This window comes from Bombina bombina, chromosome 6, assembly GCF_027579735.1.
Source record: "Bombina bombina isolate aBomBom1 chromosome 6, aBomBom1.pri, whole genome shotgun sequence".
In the NCBI taxonomy this organism is placed as follows: Eukaryota; Metazoa; Chordata; class Amphibia; order Anura; family Bombinatoridae; genus Bombina; species Bombina bombina.
Genome location: NC_069504.1, coordinates 505,625,971 through 505,647,730, shown reverse-complemented (window position 1 = coordinate 505,647,730; position 21,760 = coordinate 505,625,971). Strand labels below are relative to the sequence as shown.

At 36.7% G+C, this 21,760-nt stretch overlaps 1 protein-coding gene across 1 annotated transcript in view; it reads left to right on the top strand.

Moving 5' to 3' along the window:
- The first annotated feature begins 10,822 nt into the window (after positions 1-10,822).
- RBPMS2 (RNA binding protein, mRNA processing factor 2) overlaps positions 10,823-21,760 on the top strand; it is a 35,025-nt gene continuing 24,087 nt past the window's right edge. The window contains exon 1 of the mRNA XM_053719883.1: positions 10,823-11,222. Coding sequence (XP_053575858.1) covers positions 11,169-11,222 — 54 coding nt within the window. The 5' untranslated portion in view covers positions 10,823-11,168. The remainder of the gene's footprint in view (positions 11,223-21,760) is intronic.

The window sequence follows — 21,760 nt, the reverse complement described above, 5'->3', positions numbered from 1 at the left end:
TGCTGTGAGGATCCGTACACAGTACACACCATCACTAGCTCTCTGAGCTTGAATAAAGGTGCATCGGCCCGGGTCACAGGATATGTGCGTATGCTGCTGAAAAACGGTGATAACTTTTACTAGAAGCTTTTTTGATAATTAAATATATTGCGAGAACGCTTCTATTTCAAATTGAAATGCACCCATGCACATTTTAGTTTTTACCTTTCTATCCCTTTAAGCTTGTGAATTTTCATTTTCTAGTAGTAGAAAAAACATGGATTTGATGTTCAAGAAATGCTACCTACTATGAGTACTGCTCTCTGAAAATAAAATAATACATTAGTAGAGAAGTTCTCTAACAGCAGATCTTGTTAAAGGGACATTGTAGACTAGATTTTTTTTGCATAAATGTTTTATAGATGAACAATTTATATAGCCCATTTGGGAGTGTTTTTGTAAAAATGTATAGTTTTGCTTATTTTTAAGTAACATTGTTCTGATTTTCAGACTCCTAACCAAGTCACAAAGTTTTAGATCTATACTGATGTATACAGACTTCAAATTGCTTCTGTTTGTATAATGGGTATTTTCATATGCAGGAGAGAGGAGGAGGTTCTGCTCTCAGTCCCTTTCAGTGGGTGTCCCAGCCTAACCTCATCAACAGAGCTAAACTGGGAGCTTCTAAGTAAGTTTTTAAAAGATTTTATACTGGATTTTTAGATCAGTATCAGCTACCTCCCAACATTTCAAAATTCAAAAGAGGGACCCCCCCCCCCCCGGCAAAAAAAATGAAATGTGGTGGGCGGAGCTTAAAAATCATAAGATTAAAGTAATATAAATAAAATTCTAAATAAAGTCATATATTTTAATACACTTAGGCAGCAAATCAAACACAAGCTCAAACCACTGGTATGGCTATGTGAGCTATGTATTTAATTAGCCTTTGCAAAGACATTGCTAAATATTTTTATCTTAATTGGACATTTAATTGGACGTTTCTTTAAAACTGCTCTCTGCATTCCCCATTAATATTCTAGATTCTGGCCTTTAAAGTCAGCAAAAATGCACAGTAGCACACTACATAGCATACACATGCAGATACACACACACCACATAGCATACACTTATACATGCAGATACACACACACCACATAGCATACACTTATACATGCAGATACACACACACTACATAGCATACACTTACATATGCAGATACACACACACTACATAGCATACACTTATACAGGCAGATACACAGACACTACATAGTATACACTTATACATGCAGATACACACACACTACATAGCATACACTTATACATGCAGATACACACACACTTCATAGCATACACTTGCACATGCAGATACACACACACACACTACATAGCATACACTTATACAGGCAGATACACAGACACTACATAGCATACACTTATACATGCAGATACACAGACACTACATAGTATACACTTATACATGCAGACACACACACACTACATAGCATAAACTTATACATACAGATACACACACACAGTTATGAATACAGATAGACACACACACTACATCATATATGGGTATCTGTAATTCATTGTATGGGGTCCTGGGGTTGGCAAGCAGATTAGCTGGCAGTCTGCGGCTGCCACTGTTCGTTACCCTGGTATTAGCACTGCTCATTGTATAAAACTGAAGGCATGCTAGTATTATCATCATCATCACTACCAGAGGTAGGTTAGAGAGGTCACCATTACCCATGGTCAGAGTGTATACAGCCTTCTTACTCCTGCTTAACCCACACACCATTCCTTTTCCACTGGGAATCTAACAGGTATCTAACCCTGTGAGAGCAAAGCCAGCTGCTTCTGAGTATGGGCCCAACAGAATTTAAAAAAAAACTATTTTTTTTTTTAAATGCATGGGGAAAATCGGGACAGATGGCTAGCAACCTAGGACAGGGGGACAGACCCCTAAAATCGGGACTGTCCCATGAAAATCGGGACATTTGGGGGTATCTGTGTATACTATTCTTTTTAGTAAATTGAAAATGGGTGTATACTGTCCCTTTAAGCATGGCCTGCTTTGGAGGAGGAAGCAATAAAGGCATTTTTCAGATTCTCTAGTCAAGGCAGAGATTAGCCTGTCAGGTTCCTTATCTGATATCTCTGCTCAGTCTAAATCACAACAAGCAGAATAAAAATGGCTGCCTGTCCACTATTACCACATGGGATCTGTAAGGATATGATGTTTAGAATCTGTATAGTTTATCTGCAGCAGAGTCTGCAAGCTATAATGTATTATTCATCTGGCCCAAATACTGTACTACCTCTCACAATGTGTACTTAGGAGTATTCTCTTCAGTTCTTCAATTTTCTTGAAATTCTAGCAGCTCACTACTCTTCTAATAGTGTTAAATTGCATAACCTTCTGTGTATGTGTGTATATGTGTTTAGGTATGCATCTCTGCATAGAACTGATTTTCTGAAGATTGTGAACAATTTAGTATTTTACATGTGTCCACTGGCCCTGAGAGTGTGTGTGTCCAGACATTCTATTAATAAAACATACCACTATAGTTTACCAGTCAGAGGAGAAGTTACTAATTAATTTCATTACAAAATCTTAAATGGTGAATCTTCCCTTCAAAGCGTCATTTGGCCAGGAAAAGAGGTGACCTTAAGAGTTTAGGATCCCCAAAAGCATCTGTCTGTTTTGTGTAATTGCAAATGCAGCCTGATCAAAATTATTGTATGCTACATGCCAACAAATTCCCCAGCGCTATACAGGGGGGGGGGGGGGGTGTAATATAAATAAAGGCAAGGCTGTCAGACATGGACAAGATTACAGACCCCTCCTCCCTAGACTGTTTACAATCTAAGTGGATGTTTCAAACAATATGTTCTGGTTGGCTTGCAATTATTAATAGGATGTTTTCAGAGTGCTTTTGAGCTATTTATTGGGACCTTCTAGTTGACAAATATTCCGTTAGAACATTATATTTAAAATGACTTTCTTTCACTATGAGTTTAACTCTTTCAAAAGGGTTAGCACAGTCCATTTTGTGCTCATGAAATGCCCCATTGTATTAATATTATTATCAGGTATTTGTAGAGCGCCAACAGATTCCGCAGCGCTGTATGCCAATATTCCATTCCAGTATTGTATGCCAGTATTCCAAATAAGGATATGGCCAGTGATTAGAGCATACACATGTATGCCCACCTCTCATTTGCTTACCAGCTATACCCTCATCTCAAAAGGCAGGAGGAGCACAGCTGTGGCCATGTATTTAACCTTTTTGCAAGGATTAAACACAAAGAAAAGAATCTGTTGAAACATGAAATGCTCTAAAAAAAAAAAAAGTTAAAGCTATTTAAAATTAGATTAATACAGCATTGTCAGGTCTGCACTTCGTACTAAAGCTTATTGGCTGATAGATACTTTGTGTTAATTATAATCAGTTGATAGCTACAATTAAGAAATTCACAACTGATGCAAAAGTATACGTTTAATTGCTTCAATTTTAAATCAAATCAACATTTCACTATATGTAAATGCTACCGTTCCCTATTAATAATAGAATATTTTTGAGCACAATGTCCCATTAAAGAATTAGTCAAGTCAAAATTAAACTTTCATGATTCGGATAGAGCATGGAATTTTAAGCAACTTTCTAATTTACGCCTATTATCAAATTTTCTTCGTTCTCTTGCTATCCTTATTTGAATGTAAGCTTAGGAGCTGGCCCATTATTGTTTCAGCACCTGGGTAGCACTTGCTGATTGGTGGCTACATTTAGACACCAATCAGAAAGCGCTACCCAGGTGCTTAACAAAAAAATGGGCCGGCTCCCATGCTTACAATTCTGCTTTTTAAAATAAAGATAGTAAGAGAATGAAGAAAAATTGATAATAGGAGTAAATTAGAAAGTTGATTAAAATTGCATGCTCTATCTGAATCATGAACGTTTAATTTTGACTAGACCATTCCTTTAAGTGAGAACGTCTTATGGAGCTTGGCAAAAAGCTGTAGTTTGAGCATAGGCATTAGAGTGCAGGTGTGTGTTTATTACCAGTCCAAAACTACAGATGGACCCAATTTTATCTTTATAAATACATGTATTGGGACTAAAATAACTGTAAATATGTATATGAAGAGTTTTGACTTTGAATAAATGATGTCTAGGGATAATGCCTCAAATATTACCATTGATTTCTATTTATGCCCCTAAAGTGCAACATGGGAATTTGGAAAAGTCATGCAGGCAGGAGACGAAGGAGCTTGAGGAAGGTTATAGATCAGTTGCAGGACAAAGTTGGCATGTTATATAGGATGTGTATACGCATTCCCACAAATACAGCACAGTATAACACTATGTATTATCTATATCCACAAGTGGATTCCTCATTTATTATTTATGGTTCCATTAACCTATTATATTTTACCATACAAAAACACATTTTAATAAATTTATATTAGAATTTTTTTATATTCCTGGATAAAGGATCATTTTGACTATGATTAGAACTAGATTTGTTTCCTATTTCTCAGAGAGTGTGATCAATATCTTTTAACAAGAGATTTTGTGGTAGATTTATAGATTTTTGTGAGGTTGAAGAGGGGCCTGTGAAGGTGAGATCAAGTTCAAATTAATTGAGCATTACTTCACCTATATTTACTACAGATCTGTTATTGGGCATTGCTGTCATTGGCATCTATAGTTGTGTGAAGTGCCTGAAGCACGAAATCTTGCACATAAAACAAGAACCTATTGAAAAGGGAATAAAACTATTGTAACTGCAACAACTCCACAAACCCACTTGAAGCAAGGTAAATGTAAATGTTTGTAAGAGTAAAATATTTGCATGTTTGTTTTGTTATGGAAAAGTAGTTTTGTGTTAGTGTGCACCTTGTATCCTAGTGTCATTGGAACACACCATTATCCGTTCTCCGCTTTGCGTGTCTCGTTAATTCACCATTGGGTTAGTGTGTTTGCTTTCTGTGCTATCCGCTACTTAAAGGGCCATAATACCCAAATGTTTAAACACTTGAAAGTGATGCAGCATAGCTGTAAAAAGCTGATTAGAAAATATCACCTGATCATCTCTATGTAAAAAAGAAAGATATTTTACCTCAAAAGTTCCTCAGTAGCCACCTCCCATTGTAAAGGATTTCTAAGCAGCATTTTAGTGTGTTTGTCCTGGGACATCTGAAGGGACTAGCATCATGCACTCTCATATTATTTCACCAATCAGGTAAAGGAAGCTTACTATGAAATCTCATGAGAGTTAAGTCAAATCTCATGAGATCACAGTAAAAGTTCATGACCTCAGCACTGCTGATGCTGATTGGCTGCTGTTCATTTCTTCATTTTTTTAAATTTGTTTACCTGCAGCTGGGAGCAGCTGAGTATAACTTTATACACAGAACTTACTCTGCTGAGCTGAGGAGATTGTGAGGTAAAATATCTTCCTTTTTTACATAGAGATGCTCAGGTGATATTTTCCTGTCAGCTTTTTACAGTTATACTGCATCAGTTTCAAGTGATTTAGCATATGAGTATTATGTCCCTTTAAGAAAGTCAGTCTTTCTGTGTAGCGCCCATGTATAGGATCTATTACTAGGTGCGCTAAGTTGTTCTTGTTTTGTTCTCCTGTTTTCCCTTTTGATCTTGGATTCTTGTTGCTGACCTCTGCTTGTATTTTGGACAATGTTTGAACTCTGTTTTGGCTTTGATTCCTGCTAGCTTGTTACTGACCTTGGTCTTTGACCACTCTCTGGATACTGATTATAATCTATTATTTGCCAGCACGGAGGTGCTAAACTTTGGTTTGGACTTATACTACATGTATTGTCTTCTGATTTGGATCCTTTCATCCCATCAAATTTCATGCTGACCTTTACCACCTGATTGGTCACGCCTTGGGTCTAACCCTCCGTTCTGGGGCAGTGTTTATAATTGTCACTTCCTAACCTTAGGGTTCTTTCCTGGACAGACATTTAACTACCGATGTGACGTTGTGCTAAACAGAACAAGGATGTGAAGGATCTTGTCTTCTTGAGATGACAAAGTTGTCTTAATTTTTTCTTTTACGTATTCAAATTTTCCTTTGTGCATCAACGCTGTTTATTTCTATTTAATTTGTTTGTTCTGTAACGTTTTGAAGGCATTTTTGGGGTGCTGGTATCCTTTCACAGTAGAGCTAGTGCTAGGCTTCAATAGGTGAATGGTTATGAGTTAGATGCTACTTTGTTGATTATAAAGGAGAATGATTGTGACAAGAGGCAAATGCAAGCGCTCTGAAATGCACAACTCAAGTTTTTTTCTGGGTCATGGAATGGAGAATAAATATCTGCTTCAGTTGCTCAAATAGTGTAGACTTCTTTTAAAATGTGCATTTGGGTGTTTTTATTTGCTAAGCTGAGATGAGGCAGCAAACAATGCACCTGTTTTTTGCTGGCATATATTATTTGTGATTTTTTTTTCATAATAATAAATAGTCTGTTAGTTTATTTCTGTTCTTGGGCCCTGTTATGATATATGTGCCCTTTAACATTATGCTCCTACAGCAAAAGCATACGAAAATGCAGAGACTAGAAGTAAACCAGAGGTGAACCACCCTGTGAGACATTTTGCAGAGGGTTAATGAGGGGCTGCAGTTTTTTCAAAGATTCAGGTGACCACCATGAAAATTGGGAATGATCCTCAGCATTAGGCATAAGGTGGAAGGGAATAATAACAGTATTCCTTATCATCCCTTATATTACCTAAAGGGTGTAAGGCCTCGGAATACAGGCAATTACCAAATATATCACCCAAGTTAAAGTTTTTACTCTGTGTATGGCTGTCCTATAAAGATCACTTATACAATATAAACACAACACTTGATACAAAATAAATATTTTCGCTCTTTTATTGAAATGAGGGGTTCCTAGCTATCTAATGATTGCTGTACAGCTGAATACAGTACATTTATTGTGCTTTAAAAGGAATCTTGCACTCTTCTCTCTTAGCACGAAAATGACAAAAGTGATCCCTCTTTGTAAAGTAAAGAGACCCCTCATTTAATTGAAGGCTTACACCCATGGTTTACCATGGCAACAGCAACTCTATTGCTAAATCACAGGCATATGATACCAAATAAGGGTTTGAGGCATCCCCATAATACAAGCACATAAAGAATTGTCATGTGATGATGATCTCCTGGCATAGTCCTATGTCTTGCTCTGCGGTTCGTGTCAGGATGCAAATATCTTCTTTTTTTTTTTCTTTGATGGCAGAATAGGTTTAAAAAATTAAGTAATTGGTAAGTGGAAAAACTATGTGACATTTTATGCAGAATTCTATATAGGTTAATTTATTATTGCCAATAGGTTTTTTATTTTTACTTATAATTATTTATTTCTACATTATGCAAGTATTACAAGGGTATGAACATGCATGCCTCCCTGACGTCGCAATTGTTTGTGGTTTTTAACCCCTTTAGTGCATATGATGAATCATGGACATCATCTGCAGTGCACAATGATTTTAGTGTGCATGACAAGCACATGTCATCATCCTGGGGGCAGGGCACTTTTGGAGATCATTACAGCCCTATGAGGTGGCTAAGGTTATTGCCAGGGGAATATAGGGATGCCAGTGATGTCACCATGCATTGGTGTGGTGGCGTGACAAAGTCCTTGATTCCAGGAAGTGTCAGCAGGCTTCACAGAGCTTAAAGGGACGTATGCACCAATTTTCATATAACTGCATGTAATGTATAAAGAAGAATATGCACAAATACGGATATAACAATCCAGTATAAAACCTTTTAAAACATACTTAGAAGCTCCCAATTTAGCCATGCTAATTAGGTTAACCTGGGACACCCAATGAAAGGGTCTGGGAAAGCAAGAAGAGCTTGGAAAAACAGCATAAAGAAAAATAGAGTCCTGGAATTGATGGAATGGCCCCCACAGAGCCCTGATGTCAACATTATCGAATCTGTCTGGGATTACATGAAGAGACAGAAGCAACTGAGGCTGTCTAAATCCATAGACGTCATGTGGTTAGTTCTCCAAGAAGTTTGGAACAACCTACCTGCCATTTTGTTTGTAAATAACTGTGTACAAGTGTACCTAGAAGAACCGATGCTGTTTTGAAGGCAAAGGGTGATCACACCAAATATTGATTTGATAGATTTTTCCTCTGTTCACTCACTTTGCATTTTGTTTATTGATAAAAAATAAACTATTAACGTTTCTATTTTTGAAAGCATTCTTACTTTTTTGTCATACCTGCTTAAAACTTTTTTAGCAGTAATGTATATATACTTATAACTGGCCATCATAAAAATCTAGACACCCCATGACTCTTTATTAAAAAGCACACAAGACCCTTTTTTATAATAAATAGGTTTTAACAGCCAGTTGATCACTGTGTTAATAATGATTATTGGTGTGAATAGATGTGCATAGATTTGAGTAGAGGCTTATAAGATCCCATATGTACGCATCAAAGTTATATAACTATACCCAGAGCCCTAATTTATATGAGGATAACCCTTTTTCTCTCGACTAAAGAGCAGTTGTCTCAAAGTACAGGCCCTGGGGCCAAATGCGGCACTCAGGATAGTTTAATCAGACCCTCCCTTGTTTATTAGGTAAATTAATAATTTGGCCCCATCAATTTTATTAGGGTTCTAAGAGGTGTAACAAGTTGATGTTCTATATAGCCACTCACAAGATAAATATAAATACAACCATGCATTGTCCATCGTAGACCCCCATTATGCACTGCTTGGATAAATGTTACTTTTTATTCAGTTCCAGAATGATCACTTCAATTGGCTCTCACAAGATAAATATACACTGTGTATGTCTATTGTAGACTACAGCTCCTACTGTGCACTACTACTTGGGTAAATGTAAATTCCAGTTTCTTGTATATCCAGTTCCAGAGCACTCACGTTGTTCAAGTGGTCCTCCTAAGTGAAGAACACTTGGCCAGTAGCCCCAGGATACAATGAGCTTGTTACCCCTGCTATAGAGTGTAGAAGAAAACACACACACATTATTATTTACAACCTTGTTCATTAAAATGTTAATGCATTTTTATAGGGGGGTCCCTAGGAGCTTATAACAGGTTATCAAAAGGCCTAGAGAGCCCTTGTTTTAAAGCCCAGACAGCTCTCTTTAAAGCAAAGCCCCTATATAATTTTTAATAGCCAGGTAACCACCATAAAAAGGCAGTTATTTGAGTAGAGGCTTATCAAAGGTCCCTAATTTAAGTAGGGTTCTATTTTTAACCATAGAGTTTAGAAAAGCACACACACCCAATTGTTTACAAAAATGTTTATTCAAATATTAATAAAAATAGATACATTTAATTCACACATTGTTGTACAGTAGGTTTTCACATGATACATATATATGTATATATATATATATATATATATATATATATATATATATATATATATATATATATATATAATGATATAGTTTGAATCGGCTGTGTCTGCTAAAATTATATATATATATATATATATATATATATATATATATATATATATATAATATGTATATGGGTTTCTCACACAAGAAGAACCTTCAGTAATACTTAAATGTCAGCAGCAGCAGCAGCCTCTAAAACGACAAAACAGCTCAGCAAACTGAATTGATGATAAACAAAAAAAATGATGTATCGTCCAGTATCACTTTTTTTATATAGGAAATGATAAGAATCCTATATTTTAATGTACTCAGAAAAACGTATGTGTATCCCATAACGTAATTGCCAAAATTAAAAAATAATGACTCTGTATTTCTGAAAATGAATGACTTGTTAAAAAAATATATATATTCTTTGTGTGGGTGAAAATTTTTTATCAATAAGCTCATAGCTCTGAAAGTATCTTTAGTGTATGGTTTAAAAAAAAACACTGCAGTAGTAAAGGGTTAATAAGTGATGATTATTATTATTATTATTATTAAAGCCAATCATAAATGCCTGTAGCATGTTTCCCTTAATCCGAATCCTTACACGTCCCTTTAAGAGAGCCCCCCCCCCCCCCCCAAAAAAAAGTGTTTCTATTTATTTATTGTCAGAACAAACACGCTAAACCTCTCAGTGATTAGGGCTCAGTGTGACAAATGTATTCTGATCTAGCAGGGAGACTGTAAAATCCAGCGCTGTTTGTAGAATTTCAGATATCAGAATATCACGATAATAAAGGGATAATATTAATAGGACGAACACTTTATGTTCTCCCAGGGAAAGTTTCAAACTAAACAATTTAATAAAGTTACTTTGTTTCTGGACACTAAATATAGGAATAACAATCATTGCCAAAATGTTTCATGCATTAAAATGGTGTATATAGTTTAACAATCTACATGCATTTCTATAGGAGTAAATTATGTTATTGTATTTTATAACAACAAATAATATATTTTACTATTATTCTATAAAAGAGGACTTTTGTACAGAAGGAATGCGTTTAATATCGTTACCCTATTTTACACATTAGGTAATAAGTAGAACACAGACCAGCAGGGAAAGAGTTACACAGTTTACCCATCATTGCATAATCCAGAGCAACTCCAGATGCCGTGTACTGGAGCTTGTCCCTTGGCCCCTTTAAGAATCTGCCATAATGCAAGTTCATCAAAGTTGAGGATAAATAAGTTTTTTTTTTGTTTGTTTTTTCCCTTTGGAAAAGCAGCTGCTTTGTTAAGGATGAAATTGATTGGCTGATTGATCTCCCAGGATACACAAGGAGGAGGACACCCAGCTGATCCCATTACCAGCATCACAAGGAACAACCCTTCACCCCTCCCAGACTCTCCTCTCTAACTTTAATTGATGAGAAAACTGCAAGACTCTCACTGCAGCTTCACTCACCCCCCTTTCTTTATCCTCCCCCTAACTTTAATTAACCTTTCACCCAAGCAAAAGGGTGGTATAAAGGGGCTCCAGTGCCAGTCCTCTTTTGCACTTTCTCCTTGCACTCACACACTGCTCTACACCACAAGTATAGCTCTCGCACCTTCACTGTGCACTTAAAGTCACTTGAAACGAAAGCTCAGCAAGAGTTTGGTTCATAGGCTCTAATAACTACATTAACCCAAAGACTTTACAGCGTAGGGAAACCCAACATTTAGCCACCGTGGACTCTGTAGAGGAATCAGCTGTTGGTTTATACACAATGAGTACCATGAAGCCAGAAACGGAACATAATAATAATACTATAGAAGAAGAGGTGAGTGACCCTGTGACCCCACCCTGCACACGCTCCCTGCTTCCCTTCTTGTAATCCTTTTGTTGTATCATTTTTGTTTGATCCGTTTTCCTTTTAAGTTTGCTGGGACTGTGCTTGAGGCAGTGATGTGCTCCGCTTGTTCCAGCTCTGCATGCTGGGCTCGCATAGGGTTCCCCCACTTCCGTCTGTAAGGTCATGAAGACCTGGCTGGTTAGTAAGTTAATTGGTGAGCCAGTTATGGAAGAGACGACTGCTCCCAACACTAAATACGCTCAGGCGTAACTTCATAAACCTGCTCATGTTTGTATAAACCTTGTAAGTTTCAGAAATTATATTGCACTGAGCTGATAAACTTCAGCTTATGAGTGAGAGAACAAACTTCTACATTATGTCTATCATGACTAGTAGTGAGTTGTTGTGTTTTTTTTTTGGGGGGGGGGGGTCCCTATAATTAGCAAAGTGTAGTGGTTACATATGTCAATCACACTATGTTCTGCGTAATGTCAATGTTAGTAACTTTTATTTAAAACCTGGAATGTGAGGTATTAAGTGATTTCCTGATCCATATGGGGTTTAGAGTCAGACATGCTTTCCAAACCTATGGCCTTTGCTTAGGTGTTTTTTTTTTTTGTTTGTTTTTTTTTTCCCCTTCTGATCACATTATCCAGTGTATGTATAGTCTCAACTTTGCATAGACACTTTATTAGATGAGTGGACATGCATATGGGGGGGGGGGGGGGTGTAATTTTATTCTAAATAATGGTTTTACTGCTGTTAATTTAGTAAATGTCCAAAATATGCCACCATGAGGGTAGAAGGCTGCATAGATTCCCTGCACACAGCTGGGTTAATAAATACAAAACACATCATTGTAATGTCCCCTAACACATTAAAGGTGGATGATTAAAAAGCTTACTCCAAGTGAAATTGTTTCCTTTGAACTTCCCATTAAAATTGTCCATCTTTAAAAGATTAATCTTCCAGTTATATTAATTTGAAATTTATACGCCTCTCGCTTTATGAAAAAAAATGCTTGACACTCCCTAGAGAGGCCGAAAAGCAAATTCTGTAACCTGCAAATTGAATAGTCTGTTTAGGCAATTTGCAATGTAAAATACTGATAATTGCAATAAAAAAAGGTTTTATGGCTTGACTTTTCTAGTAAACTTAGACAAGGCACAATTACAAATTGTATTTCTTTTAAATAAGAGCTGCTAATAGTTTAGTGACCCTTTACATTTGTGGGGGTTTTTTTTGTGGTTGCTGAAGTAGGTCAACTAAGACTATTTTCTCTAGTGAAAGTAAATTCTAGTGTTTCAAAAATGCTATAGTTCCGTCTTTGGAGATAATTTTGGATGGTAAATCCACCTGTTATGCAAAACACTTTGGCTGAAAAAAACCTATGTGCTTACTAATTAGTTCACTTGTTTAGTTACTGTTAACTACTTAAGGATTGTATTTAAGATATAAAATCTTGAAAGGGAGAATGCAACACATGAGTTGGCTAACTCAAATCTTGCATTACCACTGACAATTGGTTAATAGTGTCACTGCTTAATGTGATGTAACTATTGTCCTGTATATGTTTTTTAATAAAAAGAATTAAAAAAAAGCTATGGTTCATCAGTTGAATAAGTAACTTTTTTTTTATTTTGCCACGGCTTAAGCACTAATCGAAGAATCTCCAGCTGCCCACGACATAGCTCCATGTCTTTTATTTTATTTTTAGGTGATGTTTCCACCTCTTAGCCAATAGCCGTGCTTGCCCTTTGGCACTGTTCTGTAGACTAGCATGGCTATTGGCTAAGAGTTGGAAACATCACCTCACTGAAACTGAGCTATGAGCGGCCATATGCACTTTAGTTTAATGTTTAAGCCACAGTGAAATGAAGGTATCAATCATAGGTTTGAAAAACAAACTGAATAAAGGTCTCTATTTTTAGTGATGGTAAATCCTAGCTTTGTTGAAACACCAGAATTGTTACCATCACTTAAACTTTCAGCCAAGCTTACTAAAGACTGATTCTTTCTTTTCACAATTGTACGACACAGCAAATTTATGCCTTATTAAAGTGAATGTAAAGTTTGACGAATGAGTGCCCGGTTTTTAAAAATCCTATTAAAAACAGGGGCACTTTAATTTATCAAACTTTACTTTTCACTGGTTTTGTTATAATACTTTCTTCTTAAAAGTGATTCCCCTGCCCGTTACAAGTCTCCTATACATCACCAATGACTAATCCAGCTTCCTCCAATAACTGATTCTCCCCCCCCCCCCCGAGCAAACATGGCCTGAGGCCATGTCATGATTGGAGGAAGCCAGAATCGTCCTTGCTGACGTATGACAAGGCTTGTGGGGGAAGCGCTGGAGCGGCTTTCAAGAAGACAAGGTAAGTATAGTTTAACAAAACCAGTGAAATGTAAAGTTTGAATGAAAGTGCCCCTGCTTTTAATAGGATTTTTAAAAACCAGACACACATTCGTCAAGTTTCATTCACTTTAAACAATTCTCCTGTACTAACCTGAAATGGGTTACTCATTCCCTGCTATAATTCAGGAAGATGAAATAGTCTTGCTTGTGGTAAACTTAAGTTGTGACAATTTAATGCAATCCCCACATTGCACTTAAAGTGGTGGTAAACTCTCCCCTTTATAAAATCAGATCTGGAATGTAAGTGCTATTTTAGATGGGGTTTTATTCATCATGTGCAATGAAGATGAGCTATAACTTAGTTATAAATATAGATATGAAATTCAAATACCCGACGTTACACCACCCACTTCAAAAGTCAATTTTCCTGTCAGCTAAATGATTGAATTACTCTCCAATCAATGCTCTAGCTACAACAAAAGTGCCATATGGGGAGAGCGCTGATTGGACAACAATTCAATCTGTTAGCTCACAGAAAAGTTTACTTTTAAAGTGGGCGGAGGACAATGCAGTATTTGAATTTCATATCTATATTAATAACTAAGTTATACTGCATCTTCATTACAGCTAATGAATTAAACTTCATCTAAAATGGCGCTTACATTCCAGATCTGATTTTATAAAGGGGAGAGTTTACCATCACTTTAAGTTTAACATTTTTGCTTTATTTTGCTATAAATAACAGTCTGGTTTGTTGCACTCCACCAAGTGACATTCAAATTTACCTATTCTCATGCTTTAACCTTAATCCCTCAATCTCAGCCATGTGTTCTCCTTAAAGGGACATATTTTTTTTTTTTTTTTTCATAGAGCAGTGATGGCAGACCTTGGCACCCCAGGTGTTTCAGAACTAAATTTCCCATGATGCTTGGGCCCTCTGCAGTCCAGTCAAGCATCATGGGAAATGTAATTTTTGAAACACCTGGGGTGCCAAGGTTAGCCGGTGTTCTATCAAGAACTCCCAATACATCGCAAACTCCAATCTGACGTTGCTTCCGGCGATTCCATACATCTGATTGGTCCGTGTCCAGTGAGTGACAGGATTCACAACCAATCAGATGGGCACTAATAGCCTATCTTCACTTTTATTTTTTATTTTTTTATTTTTTTTATTTTTTTTCCTCTGCCTGGGGGATTCAAGGGGGGGGCTAAGCCCCCCTTGTAAACCTCATTCGACCAAGGTTTACATAGGCAAAATCGATATTAAAATAGTCACCGGAAGTGACGTCAGATTGGAGTTCGACAGAACACCATCACTGATATGGAGCATACAATTTTAAAGGAATAAAATCAATTCTCCTTTTTTCTTTTTTTTTTTTTAAAAGATAGATAATTCCTTCTTACCCATTCCCCAGTTTTGCATAACCAACAGTTATATTATTATTTTTTTTACCTGATTACCTAGTATCTAGGCATCTTTTGACAGCCCCTGCTTACATAACTTTGTATTATCTATTGACTTTAGTATTATGTTGTGGTAACTTAACTCCCTGTGTCTGAACAGTGTTATCTATATGGTCCACATGAACTAGCAGTCTCTTGTTGTGGAATGCAATTAAAGCATTTGATAAGAGGCAGCCTTAAAAGGCTTAAAAATTAGCATATAAGCCTACCTAGGTTTAGTTTCAACTAAGAATACCACAAGAACAAAGCAAATTTGATGATAAACTAAATTGGAAAGTTGATTAAAATTAAAGTCCTATCTGAATAATGAGTTTAATTTTGACTAGACTGTCCCTTTAAGCAACTTTCCCTTTACTTCTGTTCTCTAATTTTTTGTTATCTAAGTATCAGTTGTAAAACACACACTTATTTTGGCAAAAAAAATTGCATTTGTTGCAAAATACTTCTTGCGTGAGAGGCTGCAGCCTCTAATTTAACATCCATTTTTTTTTTTTTTTTTTTTTTTTTTTTTTTAAATTTAATAACCTGTTAATACATTAAAGGACAAAAGTGCTAAACGAAAATACTGTTGAAGCATTTTATTATTGCACTGTTGCTTGCGTAAAACTATGCTGAACCCCCTGCAAAGTAGTTAAACTTAGATGGTCAGATCCAAAGCAGAAGTATATAGAATGTAAGAAATTGCATTTTCAGGTGTTTGAAGTTGCTGGTTTTGTGCTTTTAAACCACAGCCTATTACCGTGGGTTGAGTTTCAGGTAATATAAGATCTCATTATGCCATCACTTTGTGTACACACTTGTTTCCTTCTTATAGTTGTCTGGAAAACCAAAGCTCCATACAATAATAAAAGTATTTTCCATTGTTCTCTCTAACTATCCTGCACCACACTGGCTGTGTTCTTAGACTTTTCAATAGCATAGACTCCAGTACACAAACTTTTACTACAGGTGAGGATACCAGTCTAAGTTGGCTATTTCAAATGCAAAAATAGGGGTAAAGGAGCTACTTGTAAATAATTTAAAGGACCAATCAACACATCAGATTTGCATAATCTACAAATGCAAAATAGCAAGACAATGCAATAGCACTTAGTCTGAACTTTAAATGAGTAGTGTGTTTTTGTTTTTTTTAACAAATTTCAGTTATGTATATTTCCACTCCCTTTGTACCATGTGATAGCAATCAGCCAATCACAAATGCATATACTTATAGTCTGTGAATTCTTGCACATGCTCAGTAGGAACTGGTGACTCAAAAATTTTAATTATAAAAGACTGTGCACATTTTTTTTAATGGAATTAAATTGGAAAGTTGTTTAAATTTACATGCTGTATCTGAATCATTAAAATTTAACTTGAGTGTCCCTTTAATACACTCCAGCATGTAAACTTGATAATTGGGGAGAATTTTTTGGTTAACTGTTCCTTTAGTCCCCAAGTGTGCGTGTGGGGTGTCTGCAGTCCTTACACCCCCCCCCCCCTCTATTGTCTTGTAGTCTCCTCAGTCATTGGTTGAGGTTGGAATGTCCTTTGACATTACTGCATATGTTGTCCCAGGAAAGTCTGCATTTCTCTTGCTCCTGCAAGATGCGGGTGATCCCGGTAAAAAAAAGAGCCCTTAAACACTGCACATGTGTGGCCAAAACACTTCACCTGAGAATATTTCAATCTTCAATTGACTGGTCTCATGCCCTTCTGGGTGTCAGGTGATTGCCATTTTTGCCTGTTTTCTAGGTAACTTATGCTACCTGCTAATTTCCACAGCACCCTAAAACAGGGCACATGAGCCCTTTTGAACAGGAGACTTTTTTTTTTTTTTTTTTTTTTTTTTAAGTAGGGGTACATGGCAAGGAGGCAAAAATGTTCACCATTGCAATAGTGATCACCTGACAAACATAGGCATATTGAGGGGTTGGACATCCCAGGAGATACTCCACCCCTCAACAATAGACTTGAGACTTCTTTTAATAACAGATTCCTGTTCTTGTTCAGTTGCCAGATAATTGTATATTACTCCCCTCACATAGAAATACAAGACTCCTTACTTGAAAGTTTCATGTTATAACCAGTGATGGTGGTAATCACCTGGCAGCAACCCCCCTAACCTCCTTTTGTTGTGGGGCTGATAGTTGAAGTGTCCAAATAATATCAATATTTTTGTAAATTATGTGATTTCTGCTGCAGTTATCTTAAGTAAATACTTTTGCTGTTTGTGTTTGGAGAGGGGTTGAGGCTTGCATACATTGCCAACATGTGTTTAAAGGGACTGTAATGTGAAAATGAAACTCATAATTCAGAACATGCAATTTTAAAACGCCTTCCATTTTAATTCTATAAAATGTACTTCTCTTGCTTTCCTTTGTTGAAAAGCATACATAGGTAGGAGCAGCAATGCACTACTGGCATGCAGTTTACTGGTGGCTGCACACTTGCTTCTTGTTTGGCTTACCTGAGATGTTATTCAAATGAAAAATGAAGCAAATTTGCTGATAGAAGTTAATTGGAAAGTTGATAAAAATGTGTATGCTGTATCAGAGCCATGATGGAAAAATCTAGGGTTTCATGTCTCCCATCTGAGAATTTTGTGTAATGACTCCAAGCATAAATATTTTAGACTTACCATTTTTATGCATAAATTGCAAAATGGTAAGAAGTAAAATGTCTAGAACTTGATATCAGTTCTTCCTTAAAACACCATATGTGGGACCATAAAATAGAAAATTCTGGCTCAGAAGTTGAGCCCTAACTTTCTTTAGACGCGTTAGCCTTGTTTTTGGTAACAAAGCCTGTTAGTCTGTAACTTCAGTAAATATTATTTAATGAATAACTGTCCTCTCTAACCTTCAAGCTCCAAGTTGTTACCACGCTGTCCTCTTCACTGAGGCAATGATTCTTTATTCATGTTGTAGCCTTTTCTTGGAGTTATTAATTTTGTCTCTTGGGGGGGGGGGTAGTCATGTACTGTGAAAACTATGTATGACAAATATCCATCTAACTATATAGGTTGCTTTGCAAGTGAAGAGTGCTTGTTTAGCAATGCCTATTGGCTCTAACAGTTGTTAGGTTCTGGAGTGCATTGTGCATGTGGGATAGCTCTAAGCAGATTTGTTTAATACAAATAAAGGAAAATTGAAGCAATTTAAAAATACTGAGTGATTTGTGCACAAACATACTTGGGGATTCACTTCTCACTGGTCAGCTACTCTAAAGCTCAATAAGAACAGTAATTGAAACGAGTTTTTTTTTTTTTTTTTTTTTCCAGTTAGAGGGACACAGGAAAGGTGTCCTGTCATCTGGTTCATTGGGTTTCAAATGACTAATTTTTCTAGTGATGCAGCATGCAATTTTAAACTCTTCTCTTGGTGGTTTTTACTCTGGTGTATGCACAGGTCTAGAGCACTATATGCCAGCGGATTTGCAAGAGCAGCAGATGGCAGCACTCTTCCAGCCATGTTGTGCTTCAGATACCTACCTAGGTATATAACAAATACCATGGGAACAAAGCAAATTTGATGGAAGTAAATTGGAAACTTATTTAAAACTGTATGTCTGAATAACAAAATAGTTTGAGTTTCATATCTCTCATATCCCAACAAGTGCTTTTCACCTGTCCTTTGCTCTAAACCACCCAGTAGGGTCAAAGTCTGACAGGTTTAGCTTTTATTTAAAGGGGCAGTCTAGTCAAAATTAAACTTTCATGATTCAGATAGGGCATGTAATTTTAAACACCTTTCCAATTTACTTCTATTATCTAATTTGCTCAATTCTATAGATATCCTTTGTTGAAGAAATAGCAATGCACATGTGTGAGCCAATCACACAAGGCCTCTATGTGCAGCTACTGAGCATATCTAGATATGCTTTTCAGCAAGTGTTATCAAGAGAATGAAGCAAATTAGATAACAGAAGTACATTATAAAGTTGTTTAAAATGACATGCTCTTTCTAAATCACGAAAGAAAAATTTTGGGTTTTATGTCCCTTTAAGTCCACTGGAGACCTATGATGACCTTTTGGCAATGTGGCATTTACCCACTTGTTTAGTTTTTCACTTCTAAACATATGAATACCTCACAGCCAAGCACAGCTTACCTGCATAAACTCCACTCACAGGCAGTTGAGTGCCCACCATGAAACCCATACGTTTTACAGGTTTAACACTTTACTGGCAGCAGCAGTTTAAAACATAATTCATGGAGGATTTGCTAGAGAATAGAACTGAGCGCATAGTCTGACAAAATGGAGGAGCCTCTAAATGCTTAAAGGTATATGGAACCCAATTGTTCATGATTCAGATCATGTGATTTTATAAGCAACTTTTTAATTTAGTTATAATTTTTTCTTCTCTTGGTATCTTGTTTAAAAGCAGGAACATATGCTTATGAGACAGCACATTTATGGAGCACTATATGCAGCGGTTTTGCAAGAATGTTATCCATTTACAAGAGCACTAGATGGTATTTAACGCCAAATATCACGGGAAAGGTCTCATATCATATTTTTTTAAGGCAGTTTATGCATTTCAAATACCATTTCCTCCTATTTAGTGCAGATGCTCAGCACACTTCCCACAAGTGCATCAGTGTAAGTTTGTCATAAAATAACAGACTTCTAAATCATTACTTTTGCAATGAGAAATCAGTCATTTTGTTAGGATACTCAGTTTTTCAGGTCTGGGCACACCTTATAAAGAGTTCTGGATGTTTGTCCTGTATCCTTTGATGTCACTAATTAGGAAAATATAAATTGTCTAATGCAACTATAAATGAGCGAGTGGAAAGACTACATAATTTAGATTAACAGGAGAAGGCGGCAAAGTATTTTGCAAGGTGGTTTTTTTTGTTTTTTTTTTTTTTTTTGTGTTTTGCTTTTTCTCTCCCTCTGTATGAACACATTAAATTTATAGCAGTTTTACAATTGCATTATTAGGAATTCATTTTTTCACTCCTAGAAAAGGTCTAGGCTAGGACAAGACTCGAACCTTGTGTAAGCAGGCTGTTTTAATGCATTAAGATGCCAATGATCTTGTAATTCAGTATGGCTGTAATGAGGGGGAGGTATGACCTACCCCAGAGACAATATGTGAATCTGCACTGATGACCTCCAGTGAGCTTGCACAGCTAATTGCTCAGCACTACCTTGTTTACAATGTCTGATCTCCATCTAGTTTGTATGTTGCTGAGGACCATATAAGTCGTGTTTGTTTTCATGTGCATCACAACATTCCATCTAACTGCCGTCAGCCTGTAGCTAGCTGTACATGCAGCATGGCTTTCTGCCACTGCTCTCCAGGCTTTCTAGCAGGGCTTACTATGCAACAGAGCTCCTTGATGCCCATGAATGTCCATGTTTGGACAAATGCTTAAGTGACAGGCATGGTTCTTGATACCAAAGCACTTCAGTAACTTATCTCGTGTTTGCTGGGAAGCCAGGAACACTTTCCCTTCCCTGTACACAAACACTAGTCTAATCTCTCCAGTACCTTATGTTGCATGCTTCTGGTAACAACCTGGAATGTTGCTTTTACTGCTGATTTGAAATTGAGAAAGATGGGCAATCGCTATGATGGATTGGTTTGTCCTACACTTACAGACTCGACAGGAGTGCATTCTGTATGTGACCATAAAGGTCAAACCTTTTCATGCTTATTCAAAACAAAGTCACAGGCAATAATTATGTACAGACAGATTAGACATGAAACCCAAAATGTATTTCATGATTAAAGAGCATGCAGTTTAAAAACTTTCTCATTTACTCCCCCCCCCCCCCCCTCATTCTTTTGGTAGTTGTTGAAAATCAGTGACATCTGCTTGGGGGACAGCCCATGTCTGGAGCACTATATAGCAGTTTTGTGAGAATGTTATCAATTTGCAAGAGCTCTAAATGGCTGCACTATTTCCTGCCATCATATAGTACTCCAGATGCATACCTAGGTATGCAACTCAGGATATCATGGGAACAAAGCAAACTTGAATCATAAAATGGTTGCCTGTTACATTTATTCTTCCCCCCCCCCCCCCCCAATAGCTGGGAAACTGGTAGCCAATTTCAATGATTGGGGGGAATAAATAAAGTCTTGCAGCTGAGGACGTTTTGTAACTTGAGTATTTATGCTGTTAAGGACCAAGATAAATGGAGGTGGATAGTGTGTGTATTAAGAGAAAATGCTTCTAGTAATGGCCAGTACTGTTTCAAAGACATATTTACATATGCGGTTACCAGTGTTCAATCTGCCTTCTAAGATCAGAAAATAGCAATGTGTAATATGTTGGCAACAATGATAAAATAAAGAACTATTTGGGCAGGCAATGTTTGAACGTGGGTTTGCGGAGCACTAGCAGCATATGTATATATGTCAATGAAACGGTGATTGCCATTACTAGAAGCTTTATTGCAAAAACATTCATTAACCTTTAAAGGGACGGACACTCAAGTCAAAAGTTTAAGCTTCAGATAGAGCATGTAGTTTTAAGACACATTCAAATTTTGCAGTCTTTTTATAATCGCACTTTCTGGAGAACAAAATCATACTAAGCATGTGCACAAGTTCACAAAGTATATACTAGTCTGTGATTGGCTGGCTGTCACATGAGACAAGGGACTGGAAAACAGGAGAAAAAATAAATTTGCCAGAAAAATCTACTGCTTATTTGAAATTCAGAGTAGGTGTAAAAAATTCTTATGCCCTTGTTAGTTATGCAGTT